This window comes from Podarcis gaigeae (assembly GCF_964106915.1).
Source record: "Podarcis gaigeae genome assembly, chromosome: 8".
Classification (NCBI taxonomy): Eukaryota; Metazoa; Chordata; class Lepidosauria; order Squamata; family Lacertidae; genus Podarcis; species Podarcis gaigeae.
In genome coordinates, this window is record NC_139684.1 from 39,599,600 (window position 1) to 39,621,928 (window position 22,329).

A 22,329-nucleotide genomic window follows, 5' to 3' on the forward strand; every position below is an offset into this window, starting at 1 on the left:
CCGGCTCCCTCGACCAATAAAGCAAGATGAGCGCCGCAACCCCAGGGTCAGTCACAACTGGACCTAAATGGTCAGGGATCCCTTTACCTTTACCTTTTACCTGCATTGCAGGGGTTGGGCTAGATGATCTGCAATTCTATTATTCTAATTAAGAAGCAGCACATCACTAATCCAACAAACATAATGAATAGGAAGAATTAAAACAAACAGATCCCAAACTGAGAATCTTCCTCTGGCTTGAATGGTCTGGGGAGGAGAGGATGATGGCTCCCCACGCGCTGCCTCTTCTTTGCCCCATTGCATTAATAATAGAAAGTTAATGTTGCATCTCAGCAGTCATGTTCTTGGGTCGCATTCTGTAATCCAGCTCAGAGGCGGACGAAGAAGAAGAAGGCTTACCATTTAAACGGTTGCTGTGAACTAGGAACCCCATCAAGGAAAAGGAAGGAAGTGTCTAGCCACTGCTTAATTCCCCACTCTCCAAATTATCTGACTTCCTCTAGCATGAACAAATTTAAACACCTCATTATTACCTCAAAAGTGGGAGGAGCAACACATGTGAATTGCCCCTTTGTCCAGTACACTTGGCTACACCTAGGCTACACCCGCCTCTATTCTCCATCCAGTCAAGCAAAAACATGTACAGAGAGTGTGTGAAGCTGTTGAAGGGTGTGGCCTGGGGAGAGTCCTGAGGGCCAGATAGGTCTGGAGGGCCACATTCAGACACTGGACCTGATATTCCTTATCCTTTGTTTACTCTATTAAAGGTTCTTTGGAACCATCCATTGAGATGGGAGACACTGTCCAAAATCCAGCACTGTTGGGATATAGCTATAATTGTTCCAATAACAACACATAGCTGTGATCAAAGCGTGTGGTTTGTTCAAAAGTGAATGAGCTGCTGTTGCTAAGAGACCTCAAAGGCAGTTCAATTTCCTTCCACCACCCAATAATAAGAAGAAACGAAAAGCAGGAAATAGAACAATATTTTAATTTGTCTGAATCTGCTCCCCCTTGAGGGATCAGCCACCTTGCAGAAATCCACAGATAGCCTTCTTGCCAGAGCATTTGTGCTTATCTTAAAACACAACACAAGAAGAAAAAAATCTATGCTGCAAATTCTCTGGTGTCCTCAGCTTCCTTTTCAGCTACTTTGGAATAAAATTTCCTTTCTTACTTCTCAGCAACACAGGCTGAGAAAAACACTAATTAGGCTTTATGAAAGAGGCAGGTGGACTCTAGGACCCTGTCAGAGTCCTCATGCCTTTCCCAAAGGCCTGCTTACCTGGCTTTGGGAAGGCATCACAAGGGTTGTGGGGCGGGGACATCAGAGGTTTCTGAGGGCAGCCAAAAAAGGCCTTGAGGACCGGATGAGGCCCCCGGGCTGTGTGTTGGACTGCCCTGGCCTAAACTGCAACTTCCTACGACTATGGCTGCATAATTTGCTCTTTCTAAAACAATATATGAATCGAAACACAGCCGTCTTCCAAAATCCACACTTCTCTGGATTTTGCAATGCACATCCAAGTAAAGCATATATGGACATACAAAGTGTGCATTGCTGAAAGCAATATACAAAAATGCATTACATTAGGAGACATGTAAATATTAGGGAATGTGTGCTCTGCAAAGAGGTGTATATTAAGCATCATTACATTCAGAAATGTGAATATGAGGAGAAAGTCACCCAGAAACGGTGGTGAATTTTCATGAGGACCTCTAAAAAAATATTCCCAAACTGTTGTGGAAATGTGGAGAACTGCTTAAGGCTGGGAAAATGAGAAAAGGAGAGAGATTGACAGATTAGCCTTTTAATAGTGACTATGGCAGACTGGGCACTATATCAAGCATAGAAAATCCTATTTGGTGGTCTGCAAACATGGCTCAGCCGTTATGTGTGTGTGTGGGGGGGTGTTAATCCAGCTGTTCCCATCATTTCAAACCATCCCATGCTTCCAGTAAGGTATAAATAACATTTTGGTTAGAGTTTCTTCCACCATCACCTTTTTCTCCACCCCTGCCCCCCTGTGGATTCTAAACTAAATGAAACTAAACTAAACAGGAAGGGAGAAGGTAAACAAACAGTGAGACTGATAGATTGAATCCCATGAAAATCAGTAACATTTGCAAACCAGACCATTCCACCTGACCCCCAGCTGCACATACGCACATGGTCTGCTGAAAGAATATGTTAGTTGAGGATTTGCAACAAGGAACAGGGTTCATCTGAAGCCTCTGGGAAGGGTCTGTGTGTGTGTGTGTGTGTGTGTGTGTGTGTATGTAGGGAAAGGGTGTAAAAACAGATGGAAATTTAATTTTTTAATGGCAGCAGCAGATGGCAAAAGACACCAAAGTGTATTCACACCATGTCAGAGCTGTTTATAGGCTGCCTGGCTACACTGCAGTGCATTCCAATCGGGTTTAGATTATTGCTCCCCAGAGACAGGCAGGCGATTGGCTTTTGAAGAGCAGTGTATTATTTTCCCTGTGTACAAATCCTGGAAATAAAAAATTAAACTATAGTTGCGGAAGCGGATGAAGGAAAGATTTAAAATAAGCTATGTGAGGATCAGAAATCCGCTGGGCATCGTTCCCTAGGGAAGGGCAGGGGAAAATAAAGAATTGCCAGCTTGTAGTTTTATTTGACTGGTCTGGTTCCTGTGCCCTCAACCATTGCTCAGACATGCCAAAATACATGCAAGTGCACCTCCTCACTCCGCAAACTTCCCACACCATCGCTAAGAGCAGCGCTTGAAGAAATATCCTTCTTTGGAACCCAGCCAAAGCCAATGATACAAACCCAAGCAATTTGTGCAAATGGACTTACCATGCACAGAGCTGCTCAATTTGTAAGATTGATGCTGGGTGAGATATTTGAGAGTTTTTGTTTTGTTTCGGAGAGACAGAGGGTTGTGTTTTTTGTTTTTTGTTTGCCTGGTATGTTTTCTCACCCCAGATTCTGCACAAAGCAAGCCTTCTTTTGTCATCCTCTACCCAAGAAATTTGTTTGGTAAATGATGGGACAGACAGAGCAGTGCATGCCAGCTAGGCTTCCAGGGGTGGGTGTAGGAGGAGAGTTGAGGAAGCCCGGAAATAGGGCAGGCTGATGACAACAAAGCAGAGGTTGGATGGGAAAGGAGGGCAACTTGCATGCTGAAGGTCCAGGTTCAATCCCTGGCACCTTCAGGGAACACTGGGAAAAACTGCTGCCTGAAACCGAGAGAGTTGCTGCCAGTCAGTTTTAACAATACTGACCTAGATGAATGGACGGTGTGTGTGTGTGTGTGTGTGTAGATATATATATATATAGAGAGAGAGAGAGAGAGAGAGAGTGTACTTGCAATAGCTCAGGGATAGAGCACCTGCATTGTGCACAGGTGGTCTCAGGATCAATTCCCAGAATCATCTCCTGGTAGGACTGGGAACTCAGGAGAGCTGCTGCCAGTCAGTGGAGAGAATACAGTGGTACCTCGGGTTACATACGCTTCAGGTTACAGACTCTGCTAACCCAGAAATAGTGCTTCAGGTTAAGAACTTTGCTTCAGGATGAGAACAGAAATCATGCTCTGGCGGCGCAGCAGCAGCAGGAGGCCCCATTAGCTAAAGTGCTGCTTCAGGTTAAGAACAGTTTCAGGTTAAGAACAGACCTCCGGAACAAATTAAGTACTTAACCCGAGGTACCACTGTACTAAGCTGGATGGACCAATGATAGAACTCAGTATAAGGCAGCTTCTTGTGCTCCTGCTTGACATGCGCTGGTTCACTGTCTCTTCATGACTGCTCATTGGTTATTCTAAGCTGAACCTTGCATTGAAAAGAGGCTTCTGACTTTAGCATTGTTAGATCTCAAAGTCATGCCATACGCTTTCCTAGCCCTTATCCTTGTAATGGGGCAGGAGAACTGGGGGGGGGGGGGTGTCACATTTGGCAACCAATGTGCCCCTAGGGTTTCAGATAGTACATGGGTAGATGTACTATCTAATTTCGTAGCCCTCTAGTAGCAATGGTGGCTCATTTGACAGAAACAATGTATTTAGCCTTAACTCTGGAAGTATATACTCAATTCTGACCAAACTAAGCCTCCTTTTTAGACTCGTCTACCCATATACTAGCGGGACATGGGTGGGGCTGTGGGTTAAATCACAGAGCATAGGCCTTGCCAATCAGAAGGTTGGCAGTTTGAATCCCCGTGACAGGGTGAGCTCCTGTTGCTCAGTCCCTGCTCCTGCCAACCTAGCAGTTCGAAAGCACGTCAAAGTGCAAGTAGATAAATAGGTACCACTCTGGCAGGAAGGTAAATGGTGTTTCCGTGTGCTGCTCTGGTTTGCCAGAAGGGTCACATGCTGGCGACATGACCCTGAAGCTGTACACCAGCTCCCTCGGCCAGTAAAGTGAGATGAGTGCCGCAACCCAAGAGACATCCACAACTGGACCTAACACAGCTCTTTGACATCACTCCCAGAGGCACACTCCACTTTCTCTCAAGATAGACGGAAGCCAACATAAACTTTTGTTATGCTTGTAATTACGTATTTTCTCATGTTGTAAGTCAACCACCTAGAGCATGGTTTTAACTCTGGAAAGGTGGCATACAAATAAAATGATGGATGGATATATAGATGTTTTTTGTTTTTTTAACTGGTTGAATGGAGACCTTATCTGCTTTAACCAAGATGATGAAATTTTCTTCTTTTAGGGGCTTGTGGGGAAGGGACTGAATAGACACCTGAAGGGCTGATCCAGACATGACAAGACATTTCAGTCTCAGGAACAGAAGGAAGATTATAGTTACCTTCCCAACTCTCCAATCATAATCACTTATAATCTTTATTAATGCAACACAAAGATGAAATGATAAGATCTAAGGTGATAAGAAGGATCGCCTCCCACCCCCTCAAAAGTATTATTTAGGAGGCAGTGACTATTACCCCAGACCCCGATCCTTCTTAATTCACTCTCTGTTGCATCAAGGTTTGTGCTACAGCAGAGATATAAAGGCAGAAGAATAAAGCAGTATTTTGAAGAGGATTGCATGGATGGGCTATTAAATAGAACTGTCACAGCTAATATTGTTGGAAGGCTTTCAGTTTCCATGGCGACAGTCTAACTGCTCAGTTGACAATGCTCTAAATCACTCTTCAATGAAAGCCACCCTTTCCCTCCTTGACTCAGAACTTTGGACATTAAAATGTCTCTGAAGAGTGCCTAAAGATTGTTGTGTCGTTATTTATCCCTTCAACAATTCCTGGTTGTTGTTTTCAGGGAAAACATATGGAAGTTTACTTAGCGAGTGAATTAATTTTAACACCCATTGGTGCATGCACTTTGCACATGAAAACGGAGTGCATAGTGGTGCTCTGCCTGAGACAAGCCTGTCACAAGTGCTGGCAGCCACCCATTTATAAGATGCAGCTTTTTTTCTGCATCTCAAGTGCTGTTTTCCATCAGAAGGAAGTTGAATTTTGTGCATAACAGTGGATGTTCATCATTGAGTTGCTGAAAGCTTGGTCTTACCAGATGCAGCCTTTTCAGTGTGCTTTCCTGTGACCACCACAAGCCCCTGCCATTGTAGGAACAGAACTTTGATGGACAAGTGCAATAGGGACTGCACACAGTAGGCGCAAACATGCAGCAATTTCCACCCTTTCCAACTTGAGAGCCACCACAGAAAATGCCCTGTCACACACTGCCACCACCTCCTGAACCCAACCCAGTGACAGACTATGAGCCCTCCTGGATCAGGCCAGTGGTCCATCAAGTCCAGCATCCAGTTCTCACAGTGGCCAGCAGGATGCCAATGAGAAGCCTGCAAACCGGACCTGAGTGCAACAGCACCGTCTTTGATTGTGATTCCTAGCAACTGGTATTCAGAGGCTATCACCTCCTACAGTGGACATAGCCATCACAATAGACACAATAGTCCCCATGAATTTGCTCTAGTCAATATATGTATTGTACTTGTTTTTATATATGCAGTTGCACCATATTGTCTTTATTGTATTATGAAATCAATTCAAGACCCTTCATAAGAAGAGTTTCATAATTTAAATTAAAAATAGTCTCTTTTAAAGTTACCCCAGTTGGGGGCCAGCACTAAATCATGTGGGAAATGAACCTTGCGAAATGTATGTAGACACAGGAATGGTGCTTTGAAATTGCAAAGTTGTGCTTTTAGTTTCTTTCCTGCCAGATCCCTATCTGTCACCTGTCATCTGGTAAGTGTGTGCTCTGAGGAATTCAGGGGTTCCTCAATAACAAGATGTCAATGAAATGATTTTCAAATGCTTTATTTAACAAATAGAAATCTTAAATAAAGCAAAAAAGCAATGGCATGCAGATGAGATTAATCATATTTTCCCGCAAATATCGCAAGAAACAAAAAATGAAGAAGCTCCTATGGAATATGCTTTGTCCAATGGTTACCAATCTTGTCCTGCAATGTGAAACTAGAACATAATGTTATGAGTTGGGGAGCAGGGGAGGAAGAAGGTTGCATGTGAGATCCTACTAACCCCTGGATCAAGCAAGTGCTAAATATAAGCCAGGATAGCTTCCTGTGTTGAGGCTATAGCCCATGATGGGCCATTAAAGAAACAAATGAAAGGGGTTATGTGTGAGATTGCATATGGGTAGACTTCCTCATCCAGCTCCTGGTCCCTTTGTGCTATGTAGGCAATAAAACAGAACCATTTGTCCTAAAAAAAAAAGGAAAAAAAAAAGGATGAAGCCAGAGTTTGGAGTTCAGTTGCACTGCAGTGATGTGATCCAGAAGTAAAGCAGCAAGCTGGAGAGACAGTCAGGCAAGAGACATTCCCAGCCCTACCAGCCAGTCAATAGTTAAGAATGATGGGAATTGTAGTCCACAGGTTCCGCCTCCGCTTTAAAGGATCAAATCACGCTCAGGCTTTGCTATCAGATCCTGGTTGATGTGAAACAAGCCAGTAAGACAAGAAGGGACCAAGGACATGAGCCAGAGGCCACAAACTGGAAAAACCCCAATATAGTGTGGTGGGTGGGGGAAAGCAAACAAAAACCTCCAGCCAATAGGTGCCCGGGCAATGTGTCCCGCTTTTCTTCATTGTCAGCATTCTGCGTTGCGGAAACGGGAAGTCCTTCTCTTGTGGCTCTCCCTGCAGCTTGCGCTGTTCTCTTATTCCGGCCGAGGCTGTTGTGGTGGGCGTGCAGCTTGTGTGTGCTGCTGCACTCAGTGCACATCCTCCTTGTCAGATTCTCAGTTGTCGGTGAGGTCCTTGCGGTGGACCCTCAGTTGGGACGATGAGTTTGACTAGAATCCTTGAGCTGACCTCTCAGTGGCTTCAATTGCCAGGGCCTCCTCTGGGGCGACCTGGAACATCAGGTCCTTCTTGTCGTAGAGGCACCGCTGCAGGTTCTCAGTCCGCCTCAAGGCGGTCGCGGAGCATGTTCTCCAGTTCTGTGAAGTTGCAGAGCCCGGCAGCCCGGCGGAGGGAGGTCACATACCTGGCTATAGTTTCTCCAGGGGCCTGCCGCTTTGCATAGAAGGCGTTGCGACACGCTACCGCCGAGATAGCGAGAAGTGGCGAGAAGTGCCCCTTCAGCCGTTCCATTATTGTGTCGTAGGGAACAGTCACGATATTTGCGGGTGCGAGGAGGACTCGGGTGATCTCGAACGTTTCTTCTCCGCAGACGCTGAAGAATGCCGCCCTCTTCTTGGCTGCATTGGTGATGTCCTTTGCCTCCAGGAGGAACTGGAAACGGGTGGCATATCCTCCCCAGTCTCCTGAGGCTGGGTTGAACAGTGTGAAGTTGTTGTCTGTTGCCATTTCGGGTCCTTGGGTCCCAGAGCTGTAGCCTGGATGCATGGTGCAATGCAGCAGTGTTGCCAGTGGTGGATGCAGTGCAGTACACAGCGGACAGCTCAGCAGGATCCTACTTTCGCCGCCATAGTGATTTCATGCATTTTGCAGAGTGAGTTCATGCTCTTTATTACAGCTCATAAAACAGTGAATGAATTTCCCCCCAAACCTCAGGCTTTATATACAGTGGTACCTCTGGTTATGTACTTAATTCGTTCCAGAGGTCTGTTCTTAACCTGAAGCACCACTTTAGCTAATGCCGTGCCGCTGGAGCACGATTTCTGTTCTCATCCTGAAGCAAAGTTCTTAACCCGAGGTAATATTTCTGGGTTAGTGGAGTCTGTAACCTGAAGCGTATGTAACCCGAGGTACCACTGTACATTATTTACACGAGTCCCGTCTGATTCTTCTTCCCTCCTGGAGCCTGATTGGGCTGCTCCTGCAGGCCAATCAGGTTGCTGCATTCTAGGATCCTACCTGCCTAGTCTAGGATCCAAGCTTAGTACATAACAGGCACCAACCAAACGCCCCAGCCTCCTGGCGTGCGAGTGAGGGGGTGGAATATCCCGCACTTTTCATAGGAAGCAGCAGCTGGAAGTGAACGGGGCTTGCTCTTGGTAGCCAATCAGTTCCAGGGCTGATAGCTCAGGCAGGGAACGACAGCGGAAAGGAAAGTCGGAGACTTTCCTATCGTAGGGAGTAGGTGGGCGGCGCTCTTGTGTTGCCTGAATGACATGCGCCACTACCGGGGGCAAGAAGGGAGGATTGTGCGCGCGAGAACCTTTCAAATGACGGAGAGGGTAGCGGGCGGGCTTATTTTCCCACACCAACCAATGAGGGACTCCTTTAACTCACGGCGCGGATGAGCGCGCGAAAAAAGAGGCAGAGACTTTTCATACAGTAAGCGGTAGGCGGGGCCTTGCTTTTGCTCTCTGGCCAATCGCAGGCTCTACTACCTCAGACGGGGAGAGGAAACTTTGCGCGCGAGAGAGACTTACCTATAATAACGGAGAGGGCTTAGTGGGTGGAGCTTGTCCCCCCCCTCAACCAATGAGAGGCATAGTCCCCTCAGCGTCTCGTGGTCGCGAGCGCTGAGACGGCGCGCTTTTTGCTTCTTCCGCCGTCTCCCCTCACGGTGCTCCCGGGGCGGTGTGAGGCCTAGCTTCTGCCAGGTCGCCTCTTTTCGTCTTCCGATGGATCCCGCCGAAGCCGAGTTCCTGGCCGAGCAGGAGCTGGTCACCATCATACCCAACTTCAGCATGGACCGGATTTACCTCATTGGGGTGGGTCGGCGGCGGAGGGAGCCCGGCTGGCGGGACGTCGGAGGCGGGTAGTCATGAAATGCCGACCGAGGTCGAAGTGTGAGGAAGAGAACATTATGGGATGGAAGCAAAGAGGATTAGAAAGAAGTGGGGCGGCCGGCGTGGGGTGGGAGATCAGCGTTTAAAAGACGAAATCATGGAGCGGAGGGCGGGGGCTTGCGGTTAATAGTAATGTTTTATTAACGGTGTATTTGTGCTATATATTCCTCTAATAAGTACCTCGAACGAAAAAAATGGCAGGGGAAAAGCACACCCAATAGTAGTTACTTATATTACTGCTTATGCCTCGCCTTTGAATAACGCAGGCAGCTCTTGAAAAGAGGGAAGATGCAATGAAAAAACGTAGGACTCCTAGCACCTTGTCGAAACAAAACGATTAAAAAATGAAGGATTTGAAATTATCAGTACATGGTCATTGAGCAAGAGTCAACTTTTTTCAAATCATATTAAGCAATAAAAAGTGAGCCTTACGTCGCTTTGGAATACAGGGTTGTAGCCAACGAAGTGCTACTCAGAGTAGACCCATTGAAATTAATTGTTACAGCTTTATAGTTTACTTTTCACCATGCAGTCCCAATACAAAGTTGCATACTGCTTTAAACAACACACTAGCCACATCGTGCTGCGTAACAACACCAATAGATTGTAAACGCGAACACAAAACCATCAGGAACACTGCAGAGTGAGTGGTATGCTGGATTTGGCCTCTGCTGGGGCTAGATGCAGCTCTGAAGCTCTGAAAGGAGTACATTCCACAACTTGGGGGCCATCCCAGAGAAGCTCCTTCCATGTACCACCACCCCACAAGCTTAACAGGATGGTAAAACAGCCTGCTGGACTTTCCTGCATATCTTAAGACAGGTTTATAAGGGAGGGTGTGCTCTTTATTTTGGGACTGCAGATTGTTTAGGGCTTTACATGCCAGTGCAAGAGCCATGAGTTGGGATGTCTTCCCTTCTTGGCATTGTGTTAAAACACACCTGAATGTTCCAGACCAGCAAATGGCTAAAACTTCAGCATCTGTAGAGGTGGTCACATTTTCTGATGATCAGTTAAGTAAGGGCATTTGATTAGCAGCACCTGTCTGCTACTTAGCCTCTTAATTCCTATGGAAGCAGTAAGGGTGTACCTAGTTTTCCACACATGTCTTCTCCATTTTAACTTTATTTTTGTTAAATAATGACACGGAGTAATATGTTTTGTTGTTCATCTGAGGTTTTATTTACCATATTTTAAGACCTGCTAAGAAACAGATGATTGTTATTTTGGCCTGACATTTAAAACCACAGAATTCAAAGAGGGTGTACTTTCTTTTCCCCATGACTGTACTTGGGTGTTGCAAAACATATTCTCTTTTTGCTACAGTAGGGTAATAATGTGTGTTGCAGTTATCCCACATTTTAGAATACAAATCCTTTGAAGGTGGCTTTAAAGAAATTATTAAACAACTTTAAAAAACAACAAGCAATATCAACATTTTCAAAACCATCAGGATATTTCCCACAAGACAGTTGATTGTATTGTAGGGGAGACAGGGAGCAGGTTGATAATGACTTTTCCTGACTCCTGTTTCTCCTGCAGTCCTCCATACATGGTCATGTCTTTTGAATATATTAAAGAATAAACATCTCAGATGAAATGAGGGAATAACCTATTTGTGGTCATTGAGAATATAGCTATATCTGAATTGAAACACATTGGCTACTCCAGTAGACAGTGCTGTGCTATATGGACCATTGACCAGCTTAATTATAATATAGCTTTGAATTATTCCCTGAAAATTCAGCTTAGTCACTTCTCCCCAGAAATGAAGCTTAACAAGCAGTTAAAGATATCAGAATTGCCCCCCCAAAAAAGGACTTATGACTTTCCCTTGTGGTGGTATACATGCTTTGTATGGTGTGGTGTAGTGGTTAAGAGCGGTAGTCTTACAATTTGGGGAACCGGGTTCGCGTCTGCACTCCTCCATATGCAGCTGCTGGGTGACCTTCGGCCAGTCACACTTCTCTGAAGTCTCTCAGCCCCACTCACCTCACAAAGTGTTTGTTGTGGGGGAGGAAGGGAAAGGAGAATGTTAGCTGCTTTGAGACTCCTTAAAGGTAAAAGGTAAAGGGACCCCTGACCGTTAGGTCCAGTCGTGGCCGACTCTGGGGTTGCAGCGCTCATCTCGCTTTACTGGCCGAGGGAGCCGGCGTACAGCTTCCGGGTCATGTGGCCAGCATGACTAAGCTGCTTCTGGCAAACCAGAGCAGCGCACGTAAACGCCGTTTACCTTCCTGCCGGAGCGGTGCCTATTTATCTACTTGCACTTTGACGTGCTTTCGAACTGCTAGGTTGGCAGGAGCAGGGACCGAGCAACGGGAGCTCACCCCGTCGCAGGGATTCGAACTGCGGACCTTCCGATTGGCAAGTCCTAGGCTCAGTGGTTTAACCCACAGCGCCACCCGTGTCCCCTTAGGGTAGTGATAAAGCGGGATATCAAATCCAAACTCTTCTTCTTCTCTTCTTGTATTCAAAAGGTTTCAGGTGTTATTCCTAAGCATCTCTAGGCAGGGCTGGCAAAAACTCATGTATGAAAAAGTGGGTAGTTTCTCCCATGCAGTGCCAAGTCCTTGAGCTACATACAGTTATACAAGGCAGCTTCTTATGCACCTCATTGTGAATGTCTCACTTAGGGGGACTTGGGTCCCTTTAATCCTGGGCTGCCTGTGGATGTGCCTCTCTGGCTGGCTATCAACCTAAAGCAAAGACAGAAGTGTCGACTTATACCTCCAGAATGGATGGATGTAGGTAAGAACTATCACCTGCAAGTAAGTTATTAACTGTGAGTGGCCTCTCATAGGAGTTGGATTTTTGCTGCTTGAGTTGAAGTTATTGTTTCTCAATTGCTAGAATATCTTTAATTGCTTTTAAAATTTGTTTACCTGGCTATCCATCCACATTTATCACAGCATCTCAGCATAGGTTTTAAAAATTCTGATTGAACGTTACAGTTTCTAAAGTTCTTAACTTCATATTAATGTTTTAAAAATAACATACTTTTTTCAAAAATAGAAAGCTATACTATTTTCAGCAATATGTGATATAGGCGCGTGCGCGTGCACACACACACATATATATATTACACACTTACACACACTGTTGTATCAAAAATATATCAACTGCTTACAACAATGTAAAAAAATAAGTTTAACAAGTGAATTCTAAGACATCAAGAATTATGATTATATTAGTGTGCTTTAACTTTGATTTCAAATATGTGTTTTCATGGCAAATCATTATGTTTGTTCACAAAGGTCTATAGTAGTGAGATGATTGCTCATTCATGTTAAGCACAACTCTACCTAACTTGCCAACTTGTGCTATTATCACACCAGGCTTTTTGAGTCTTGATGGAGAATGTCTTCACAATAGAGGTGCTGATTTCTTTAGGAGCCCTAGTAGTACTGTTACCGAACATGACAGCATGCTAGCTAGACTAACAGATTCCTGTTAATAACTTTTCATTGCTGAAGCTCCTCCATGGGAATGCTGTCTCCTCTTTATGCAGTGTATTGATGAAGTGGTTGTTCCTGCGAGATTTATTTCTGCTGGAAGCAGGAAATTACAGCATCTAGTTCTTTGTATGCCATATCTCTTTTTGATCACTTTCTAGAAAAACTGGAGCAAATTCGGGATCAGGAGCGCAAGGAAGATACTTTCACTCCAATGCCTAGCCCATTCTACATGGAATTAACAAAGTTGTTGCTGAACTAGTGAGTGTTTTTTGATTGATTTAGAAAATGTATCCTGATATTCCAATGTATTTGCCTAGCTCAGGGTAGCTTACAGTTAAAAGCCAAATCATTCCAAGGAATCCTCACTGGCAAGATTTCTAGTTGACAGTTCTAATATGAACAAACCATTTAGGGTCACATTAGATTTCATCTAGACGATGATGAATTTTATATATGAGAGAATGACAGCCAGAAGGGAACATTAAATCAACATTGTCCAGAGTGCTTATCAAATGCAGATGTTTGCATCTATTAGTATGGTGCTTAACTTTTGTTGTAATGGCAGTATATCTCTCTTCTCCAACCTTTAGCTTCAAAACTAGGTTGACACAGAGTTCAATATTCTCATTTGCAATAATGTAGAATTCAGCTCATCCAGTGTTTTTTAGCTTCAGATATGGGGAAAATAACAACTGCTTTAGAAGTTGATGAATATTGCTTATGTCCAGCAATTTATGAAATGAGCATACAAAGTGACAATTGTTCTTTTGTAGCCTATTCTAGGAATGTAGAAAGCTTACCTTTTAAAGAGTCAGGCCACTGGTCCATTTAGCTCAGTATTTTCTGCACCGATTGGCAGTGGCTTTCTTATCTTGCCTATTTCACGTTAATGTTTTAGATTCAGGTAGGTAGCAGTGTTGGTCTGATGCAGTCAAAATATATATAAAAAAATTAAAAATTGTCCAGTAGCACCTTAGAGACCAACTAAGTTTGTTTTGGGTATAAACTTTTGTGTGCATGCACACACACACAGGTATCTGAAGAAGTGTGCATGCACACGAAAGCTTATACCCAGAACAAACTGAGTTGGTCTCTTAAGATGCTAGTGGACAATATATATGTTTTAATTAGTTTTAGAATATGTAGTGCTGTTTTAATATGTTGTGATGGTATAGTGGAAGGTAGTTTTGAAATATTTATAAAATATCTAGAGGTGCCAGGGATTGAATCTGGGACCATTTGCATTCAGAGCAGATGCTCTACCACTGAAGTACAGTTCTTCACCCATTCTGATAACTTTCCCTTCTCCATTAGTGCTGTGGACAATATTCCAAAGGCAGATGAGATCCGAACATTGGTTAAGGATATCTGGGATACTCGAATTGCAAAACTCCGGTTGTCTGCTGATAGCTTTGTTAGACAGCAGGAAGCTCATGCCAGGGTAAGAGGAATCTGTGATGAGTTGCTAAGTTTTGTAGTATAGTACATGAAAATATATGAGTAGTGCATGTTCAAGCAGTGTGTTGTGGGAGTCATCTAAAATTGATAGTGAAAGTGGCAGTGGTTTCCTAGTTAGCAAGAAATGGTGGCAGCAGTTTTTTGTGTTTTTTGATTGCTGCTCTTCTGACACTGATTTATACTTGCAAGCATTGTATAGTCTTTTGCATGAATGTTTGCAATTTTGCTTTGAATGTTATGAATCAACTGTGCACTGAATCTTACTTATTGAATGATGATATGCATTGATCTTGCCATTATGTACAGCACTAGAGAGCTCCAGTCAAATGCATCTTCTTGCTGCTCAGATGCATGAAGCAAGTCTATTCTTGAAATACTTGTGCACATTTGTAGATGTGCTCCCTTAATCTGTATTATACGAAACCACCCTATTTTCTAGTTTGGTTCCGTATCAGGATGTTATAAATATCATGTATGTATGTGAAACAGTTCAGATACTACAGCAGCCTTTCCCAACCCTGATGTTTTAACTACAACTCTTACCACATCCCTGTTTGTTTGTTTGTTTGTTTGTTTGTTTGTTTGTTTGTTTGTTTGTCAGGCTGGCTAGGTCTGATGGTAGCTGTAGTCTAAAACAACTCAAGGGAGCCAGGTTGGGGAAGACTGCACTGCAGGATTTTTTAATGTGGCTGGTGTCCCATTACTACCCCCTTCTCTCAAATTCTCTGAGCAGAAATTCTACATGGAACACAACAACTGGACTGGATTAGTAGGCTATCTTTGCTGTAGTCCTGTTTGAAGTATTTGGAGACAATTTTCAAGACTGAGAATTTAGGAGGAAATAAATGTATAAATCAGGGATGGGGAACCTGTGGCCCTCTAGTTGTTGCTGGATTCTACCTCCCATCAGCCCCAGGCAATGTGTCAATTTTCATGGATGATGGGAGCTGAGAGTCCAACAATTAAAGGGTCACAGGTTTACCATCCTTGGGGTAAATGAAACTAGGGGATCCCTTGCCCTAGTCAATAAAAACACAATCTAATCTTACATGTTTTTGGAAGATTATGCATAAATGTCACTAAGCCCTAGCTTTGCAATTATGTGAACTAGAAACATGCTTACTGAAACTATTGAGGGGTACAACCAGATTCTGTTATTCCTTACGTGACCACATAACTGTAATTTTTATTTTTTTTACAAATCTTGTGCTTATTGTTTTGTAACATTTGTTCCTTCTCTCTTATAAGCTGGATAATCTGACTCTAATGGAGATCAACACTACTGGGGCTTTCCTTACTCAAGCTTTAGATCATATGTACAAGCTCCGTACAAATCTCCAGCCTGGAGAAAGTTCCCAGTCTCAGGACTTTTGACAATCGAAATCTTCCATGAAATACATGCTGACGTTCTGCTTCTCAGCAGTTTTTCCTGAGCTTTAGGCAGCTGCCTCTGTAAAATATTGGTCTCCAGTACTCCTATAAGATTGTATTGAAGGCAAAGACGATGTCAGGGGAAGGCTCAGTATAACATATCCTTTTGTGGACAAATACTGGAAAACTAAGGCTGATCCAATCTGCCAGCAACACAGGGGTTTGTATCTATCCTCAGCAATTGGGGTGCACAGCCTTTTTTGACAATAGCTCTCCTCAGCAAACAGATGATCCTGTGCAACAGTCCTCTCAGCTCCTGTGTGACTGTCATTCCAAGGTGAATTGGCTGCAACTCTGCAGTTGTCTTGCTACTTTGTTAGATTGCTTTACTCTCAGTCTTAAAACTAGAAGAAAATGAATTGATCCTTCTCCACAGGATCCACTTCCTCAGTGGGCCGTTATTTTCAGATGCCTCTGGGAAAGATGACAGAGTGAGACTATTTTATACACCTGGCTGCACAGCACTCCTGTGAGCCTGCCTGGGGAGTGATAACCCATCTTTCCAGCAGAGCACTGTGTGCTTCCACTGTGATATCACTTACTGCAGTCTATTTGTCAACTGTCCTCAAGAGATAAAGGATCCTCTCTGGTTGCTTTGTCAGCAACCACTGAAGTGAACTGCTTTGTGTATGTGTGTCTGCGGAAAGCGAGAACATGTGCCTTGTTTCTGTTTTTCACAGAGTAAATCAATTTGTTTTATGTACCTGCATTTTATCTCTGCTGTAGATTCTTTGCTCTAAATTTCCTAAAGCCAGTCACTTGCTAGTCAGAATCTACCCCATTTTAATTATGTAGGTATTCATTGACTGTTAGGACTCAGTCCCTCAGTCATACAGTGAGTGCTCCTACCTGTCTGGTTTGTAACCTTTATAGCTGTTGGTAGGGGCAGAAGGGAAGAAAATAATAAAGAGGAGTGTGTAGTCCAAATACTGTTATGTTGACACTTGGCAATGAGGCAGATTCTTTGACTGCAGTAAAGTGTACATTGTTTAGGCAGCAACACACTGACCTCTGCTGGCTGTCTGCAAGATACTTGATCATTAAAGTAGTTCTTCAAAAAGTATTGTGATTTTGTACTTTTTAGTGCAATGTTTGTAAACTTTTTTTGAAATGCTTGATATTTTTATAATGCAGAGTCCCAGTCCAAGCTCAACCTGTTAATTTTTTCATTTGCAATATAAAAAATGTAGGAGAGGTTAAACTATGTAGTGACAAAGTAACATTATTGATGATGGTGCTAGATGTTGCTTGTAATGGGAGAATATATACCATACCACTTCAACATTCTTAAATGCATACTACTTTAATCTGTAACAATCTTTGCCTTGTTTGAGGAATCCATTAATCATACTTACTTCATGCAAAACCATGATTTCTAACTGTTCCTTCAATAGCATCTTCTGCCATATTTTGTGCTCTCTAGTATTACTTAGTGCTGACTTGTGAGCTAGTTCAGCTTAGTGCTAGCTTTTGGAATTCATGTCCTAGGGTGGCTGTGTATGTTGTAGCCCTTGCAGGTTTCTAGCTTGCCTGCTCATCCAAGTGGAGAATAAACAACTAGCTTAGTGTATAGTTGGGGCAATGGCAGTATGATGCCTTCATAGTGAATACTGTATAAAATGCCAGATTGTGTTGAAAGGTTTGATCTGTGTCTTTAAGCATAGTTAACACTTCAAATTTTAATTTATACACAGTCGGTGTAGTTTCCATCCACCACTGGGGCTGCTGGGAAAATAATCCTTTGTCATGATTTAGGAACATTTTATTTTTTGGATGTTGTCAGAAATTACAGCAATATATTCATAAATACCTAATTACTACATTCAACAAATATATTACATTACATTAAATTCAAACAAGTACACTTAAAACAGGTTTAATTTGTCTCACAGCATCTAAACTGCCCCAGCCAGTCTGGGCTTTATCCTCCTGCTCTCCCTTCATGCTCTGTGTTTAGTTGCTTGAGAAATTCTGCACCTCTTATAACAACAACCAGTCAGCATGGCCCTGGGGGCAATGGAGAGCAAATGGGGTAGTCTTGAGAATTTAAGCAGTGGGCCAGAAAGTTGGGGACGGATGGGGTAGGTGGGAGAAGGAATTGACTCCCATCATTGTAGAAGAGAATGTTTTGAAAGATGGATTGCTCCAAGATGGGATACTGTAGTTTTCATACTAGCACCTCCTAACCTCTCTGCCTTCATGCTTTTTTGCATTGTTTGAGGGAAAGGCATACGTATTTCAGACAACGCAGGCTTGTTCTAAATGGGAAATTGTGACTGATCTGGCAGCTTGTGTACCACTGAATCTGGATTTGAATTCAACTGAGTTTGAGTAAGTGCACATTCATTATTTACTCTTGTATGTAGATATATAGAAATCAAGCCAATTGGCTCTAATGTGTGTCCTTAAACAGCACATGTTGGGCTTGTAAAAGCTGGAGCAGCGTGGTGCAAGCATCTTCCCATATAGTCTAACCTACATTCTGCTCAGTTGAAAGAAAAAGATACACATAGTGCAATTACATTTAGAAAAATGAGTGCAATGGCCTCCTTTCTATGCCCATCTCTCCCTGGCCCTGTCCATTGCCAACACTAGGATATAAAAGCTGTAATCTACACTGACTTGAAAGACACTGCTACTGCAACAATTTGATAGACATGGTATGAAAATATCATCCAAATTACCCTCAGTTAACACTCAACCTTGATAGCTTGAAAGTGGATGTATAATTATTTGGACAGAAATAAATTAGTAGAGTCATTAATGTTTTATCCCATCTTTGTTCCCGTAACACCTTCCTAATTAAACTATGACTTTCTACATTACCACCACACCTTAGGTTTATCTGACAATGCCAGCTTGTTGCCTTCTGTCAATACTTCACATAAATACTTTACTCTGGTCATATATTGTAACCTGAATGGCCAGAATGAGCACTGAAACTATTGCAAACTGAGTTTTCCTGTGGTCCCTTATTTTGATACTTTTCAGCTGACCTAAGGGTGTGTGACTAAAACAAGTTTTTAAGGTATAATTTTGTATTCTGCTTTTTTGGCAAAACCTATTTTATGGAATGAAATAGTATTAATGACAATCAGGTATTTTTTTTCCTTTGAAGGCAAATGGGTGATAATGACCTAACATCATTCAGAGGGGGAAATATGAGTGACTTTTACATTTTTCTGCTCTTTTCTTTCATGCTCCAATAGAGCCGATTGTCTCAGTACATCAGGGAAGGATATTCAGAATACTATTACAGAAACTGGCAGCTTTAGCTGTTTGAAGGATCACTTGCTAATATGGGGGGGGGAAAATCTCTTTCTGCATTCTGGAAGAGGACATTGTGTCACACAGGTCCATAAATTTGCTCTAGGTTTCTTTCTTGTTATAATAGATAAACTTTCTTCTGGAGGCTGGTCAGGGCTTTGGTATTCTTAAGAGTTGCATAGAAAAGGGAATTGTGGCAGGTGTAGGTTTGTCACACAGTGGTGAGGAAACTGCACCAGCTGAATTTACTTCTAAGCAGCTATTTAAAAGGATAGAAGCTTTGTTTTACTTTGCATCTGGCCACTGTAGAGTCCTACAAGAGCACACCCGCTTGCCTTTCATTGTCATTATTCGGGGATAGAGAATTTTTAATAGCAACAGCAAAAAGCATTGCACATCAGCTACTAAAATTATAAAATGCAAAAAGGCTGACAAAATTCAGTGAACCTTGACTATAAAGGTGCTACAAATCCCCGGGTTATATTATATTCTTGGTCAAAATATTGTGCTTTTGCCACACATTCTGCAAATATTGGTTGGTGAGGCCTTGAATAGTTAAGGCAAAGGGGAAACAAATTTAAACTTGGGAGGGCTGGGCCTTGCTTGTGTATATAATCCCCTCAAGTGTGAAAGATCAGTGCACATAAAATAATGTGCCTGATCCTTTATAATATTGATTCTAGGCTTCCCTTAAAGGGACATAGATTAATCTAACAGTGCTTCCATACATCACAAAAGACTGGTGTTGCCAGACTGATAAACAAAGCAAAGGGAGAACCTGCTTTGTCAGGCGAGGCTTTAAAAATCAAAGCTTTGAGCTTTTTTAGAGCATGCTTGCAGACCAAATCAGTTGGTGAATGGATGTCTGGCTTATCCACCTTGCCTTTAATTTCTAGTGCTGCCAATTTAAAATTTAAATGCATGGATTATAAGGAAGGATAGCAAAACCACCTGCTAGGACTGTGTATGAAAATGTTGTTTAATACTTAAATATGGAAAGAAAACACTAATCCAAACTAGCTCTTGATAACCAGTCAGAGGAGTCCTAAATTTTGGCAGGAGCTACATGGGCCAAATAAGACATGACTTGAGTAGAACTTTTTTTTAAAAAAATCTCTTACCTGGGTTTAGTACAAGGCTGAGGGCCCCCAACATATTGGACCTAGGAGCCTGGGACTTATTTTTAGTGTATGTGACCCTCCTGCTTCAGGAGTGCATGGCATGTGAATAACATGACCATGTGGGTAAGCCAACTGAACGCTATGCAAACTGCACTGGCAGTCAGGTATGAAAGACCCATGAAATCTACCCTCATGGTCTCATGTACACATGCATTCTTGTGGAATAGGGTCACACTGTGTGCCAGAAGTAGCTTCTGTGCTACTGGGTCTGTATATGAAGCAGGTTGGAAACAGACAGCTTCAGGCACAGATCACAGTATTTTTCTTCCTTTGTATTAACTGTTTGCTGTTTTTGGAATAAAGTTTCCTTCTTTGGAAGCCTCACATAATAGATGCTGCTAGTGCTACGATTTTGAGTGGTGTTGGTTAAATGGACAAAGCCAATTATTGTCCACTAACGTTGATAGTGTAGTCCCTAAGATCTTCTCTCAATAGCAACAGATCATATGACATTCAGTATTCCAAGTGCTTGAAGAAAAAAGGGGTAGCAGGGCAGGGGGAAATGGGGAAAAGACACTCCAGTTGCGCAGGAGAATTTACTGTACCAGAAACTGGTGCTATGCATCGCAAAATGCCTAAGTGATAGCACGTGCCCCAGTGGAAAGCTTTTTCCTTAAAATTCTTTTAAAAAAACATTTCAATATTTTTTTCATGTCCTGACCAGCAGCAGTACAAACACTAAAAGCAAGCTATCTTTTTGCCAAAAAGAAAAAAAAGCAGAAACATATTGAAAATGGCAAGCTTTTTATAACAATAATTAAAGTAATAAAAACATACAAAACATTTTTAAATATATACACAGTACAAGGCTGAAGCACCTTTTTCACTCTTTAATTGTAAAATCTTTGTATGAAAATTCTACCCACTGGGGTACATAATCTGTGAGTTGTATGTATATCACTGTTCTGTACATCCTCCCCTCCCCAGTAATAAAAAGGTACCTTCAGTTTATTTATTCACTTTTATTTTTCAAGTGAAATGCATTTCCAGCAAAAAGCTGATAGATGCATGGGAAGTCAAGTTTGGAAGCTGCATTTTCTTCTGCTAGGCCTACTACTCTGCAGATAATTATTTCTGTATCCAAAATATCCAGTTCATTCTAACAAAAACTGATGTGTACCTTGTCTCCTCTTGGATTGAGAAACTGTATTTCAGAAATAAAATGGGCAGATTCCAAAGTATAGCAATTGAACTTATATGGCAACAAAAAGGAGCATATGTATGGAGATAATCCCGGCCCCTTCAACGGGAGATGGATGTTAGTGTCATTGGTGGAATCTCTGGATTAAAAACAGTATTTTAAAAAGGCAGAAGAGGAAGCAGAAGGAAAATAACCCTTTCAAATTTAACCAAAACTAGAGTCCTTCTAAGCAAGTTACTCGCAGGCTTAAAAAGATTCAGTTGCAGCTTTTCAAGAGATGGGTTTGGATTTTCCTGGATTCCACAGTCCATTGCTCCATGCATGGCACATTCTCTTTTATTTTTAAGCTTCAAACCTCCCAGTGAAAAATATTAAATATTCCAGGTAATAAAATAGATTATTATTTCTATACTATATGTTCGGCCTAGTACAAGGGAGTGTCACCTGGGATACCCCTTGAAGTAACTTCTAGACCACTGCATTGCAGGCAACGCAAGGCACTTTCTCAAGTGATCTAGTTCGGCCTGAAGTCGTTCCCTTTCAGAGACAATCTTCTGCTTCTGGTTCCTTAGTTCCTGCACAGGAAGAGAAGAGACATTTCAAGAAACATGATTTAGTATAACCACAATAATGGATTTTGTTCCTGAAGCACAGAACAGAAAAAATGACATTAGAGCTGAGATGCAATTGGTGTTGAATCCACACTCACCGTCATAGCATGCGATAGTTGTTCTGCAGTCAGACTGAGATTGTAGTGCTGGGCCTCCAAGCGTCTGCACTGGGTTTGCAGCACTTGTCGTTCCAAATTTTGCTCTGCAATCATATTTAGACAATTTGTCACTTTTCAGTACCAGGCTAGGTTCCTGACAAACCTCATGCAAGAGGCCTGGTTTGTATACGGCTTAGTGCAAATGCATAAGCATGCAGGCTCGTGTGGCTGCTTTGTTCCTCCCCTGCCCTGGTTGTTCTGCTGCTATACTAACCCATGGTTTGGCTTATTGAGTCAAATGAACCCAAACCTCATAGTTTAGCTCTCCTGGATAAACCATGAGCTGTAAATAATAGGACAAACCTTGATTTAAAAAGCTCATGGTTAGCCTGGAGATAACCACGAACCCATGTTCGGACAGCATGGTAAGCCAAGCAGTCGCTGTCTCTCTTGGGAGCTTGCATGCTTACACTATGCAATCAGACCAG

At 42.6% G+C, this 22,329-nt stretch overlaps 2 protein-coding genes across 15 annotated transcripts in view; one reads left to right on the forward strand and one right to left on the reverse strand.

Moving 5' to 3' along the window:
- Positions 1-8,799: 8,799 nt before the first annotated feature.
- On the forward strand, positions 8,800-18,846 carry GINS2 (GINS complex subunit 2). Of its 2 annotated transcripts, none has more exons than XR_014567517.1 (5): positions 8,800-9,118; positions 11,833-11,947; positions 12,813-12,912; positions 13,969-14,635; positions 14,941-18,846. XR_014567517.1 is itself a non-coding variant. In XM_083753018.1 (5 exons), exons 1-5 carry the CDS (start codon positions 9,029-9,031, stop codon positions 15,484-15,486), a joined length of 558 nt encoding a protein of 185 aa, XP_083609144.1. In that variant the 5' UTR covers positions 8,800-9,028; the 3' UTR covers positions 15,487-18,846. The 2 variants fall into 2 exon arrangements, 1 of the variants encoding a protein (XP_083609144.1); XM_083753018.1 differs by having other exon boundaries at positions 13,969-14,095; positions 15,361-18,846.
- Positions 17,284-22,329, reverse strand: part of GSE1 (Gse1 coiled-coil protein) — a 443,607-nt gene continuing 438,561 nt past the window's right edge. For all 13 annotated transcript variants that reach the window (XM_083752957.1, XM_083752946.1, XM_083752952.1 and 10 more), the window contains 2 exons: positions 21,842-21,945; positions 17,284-21,707 (listed from right to left, as the gene is read on the reverse strand). In XM_083752957.1, the coding sequence (XP_083609083.1) occupies positions 21,573-21,707; positions 21,842-21,945 (239 nt within the window). In that variant the 3' untranslated portion in view covers positions 17,284-21,572. The remainder of the gene's footprint in view (positions 21,708-21,841; positions 21,946-22,329) is intronic.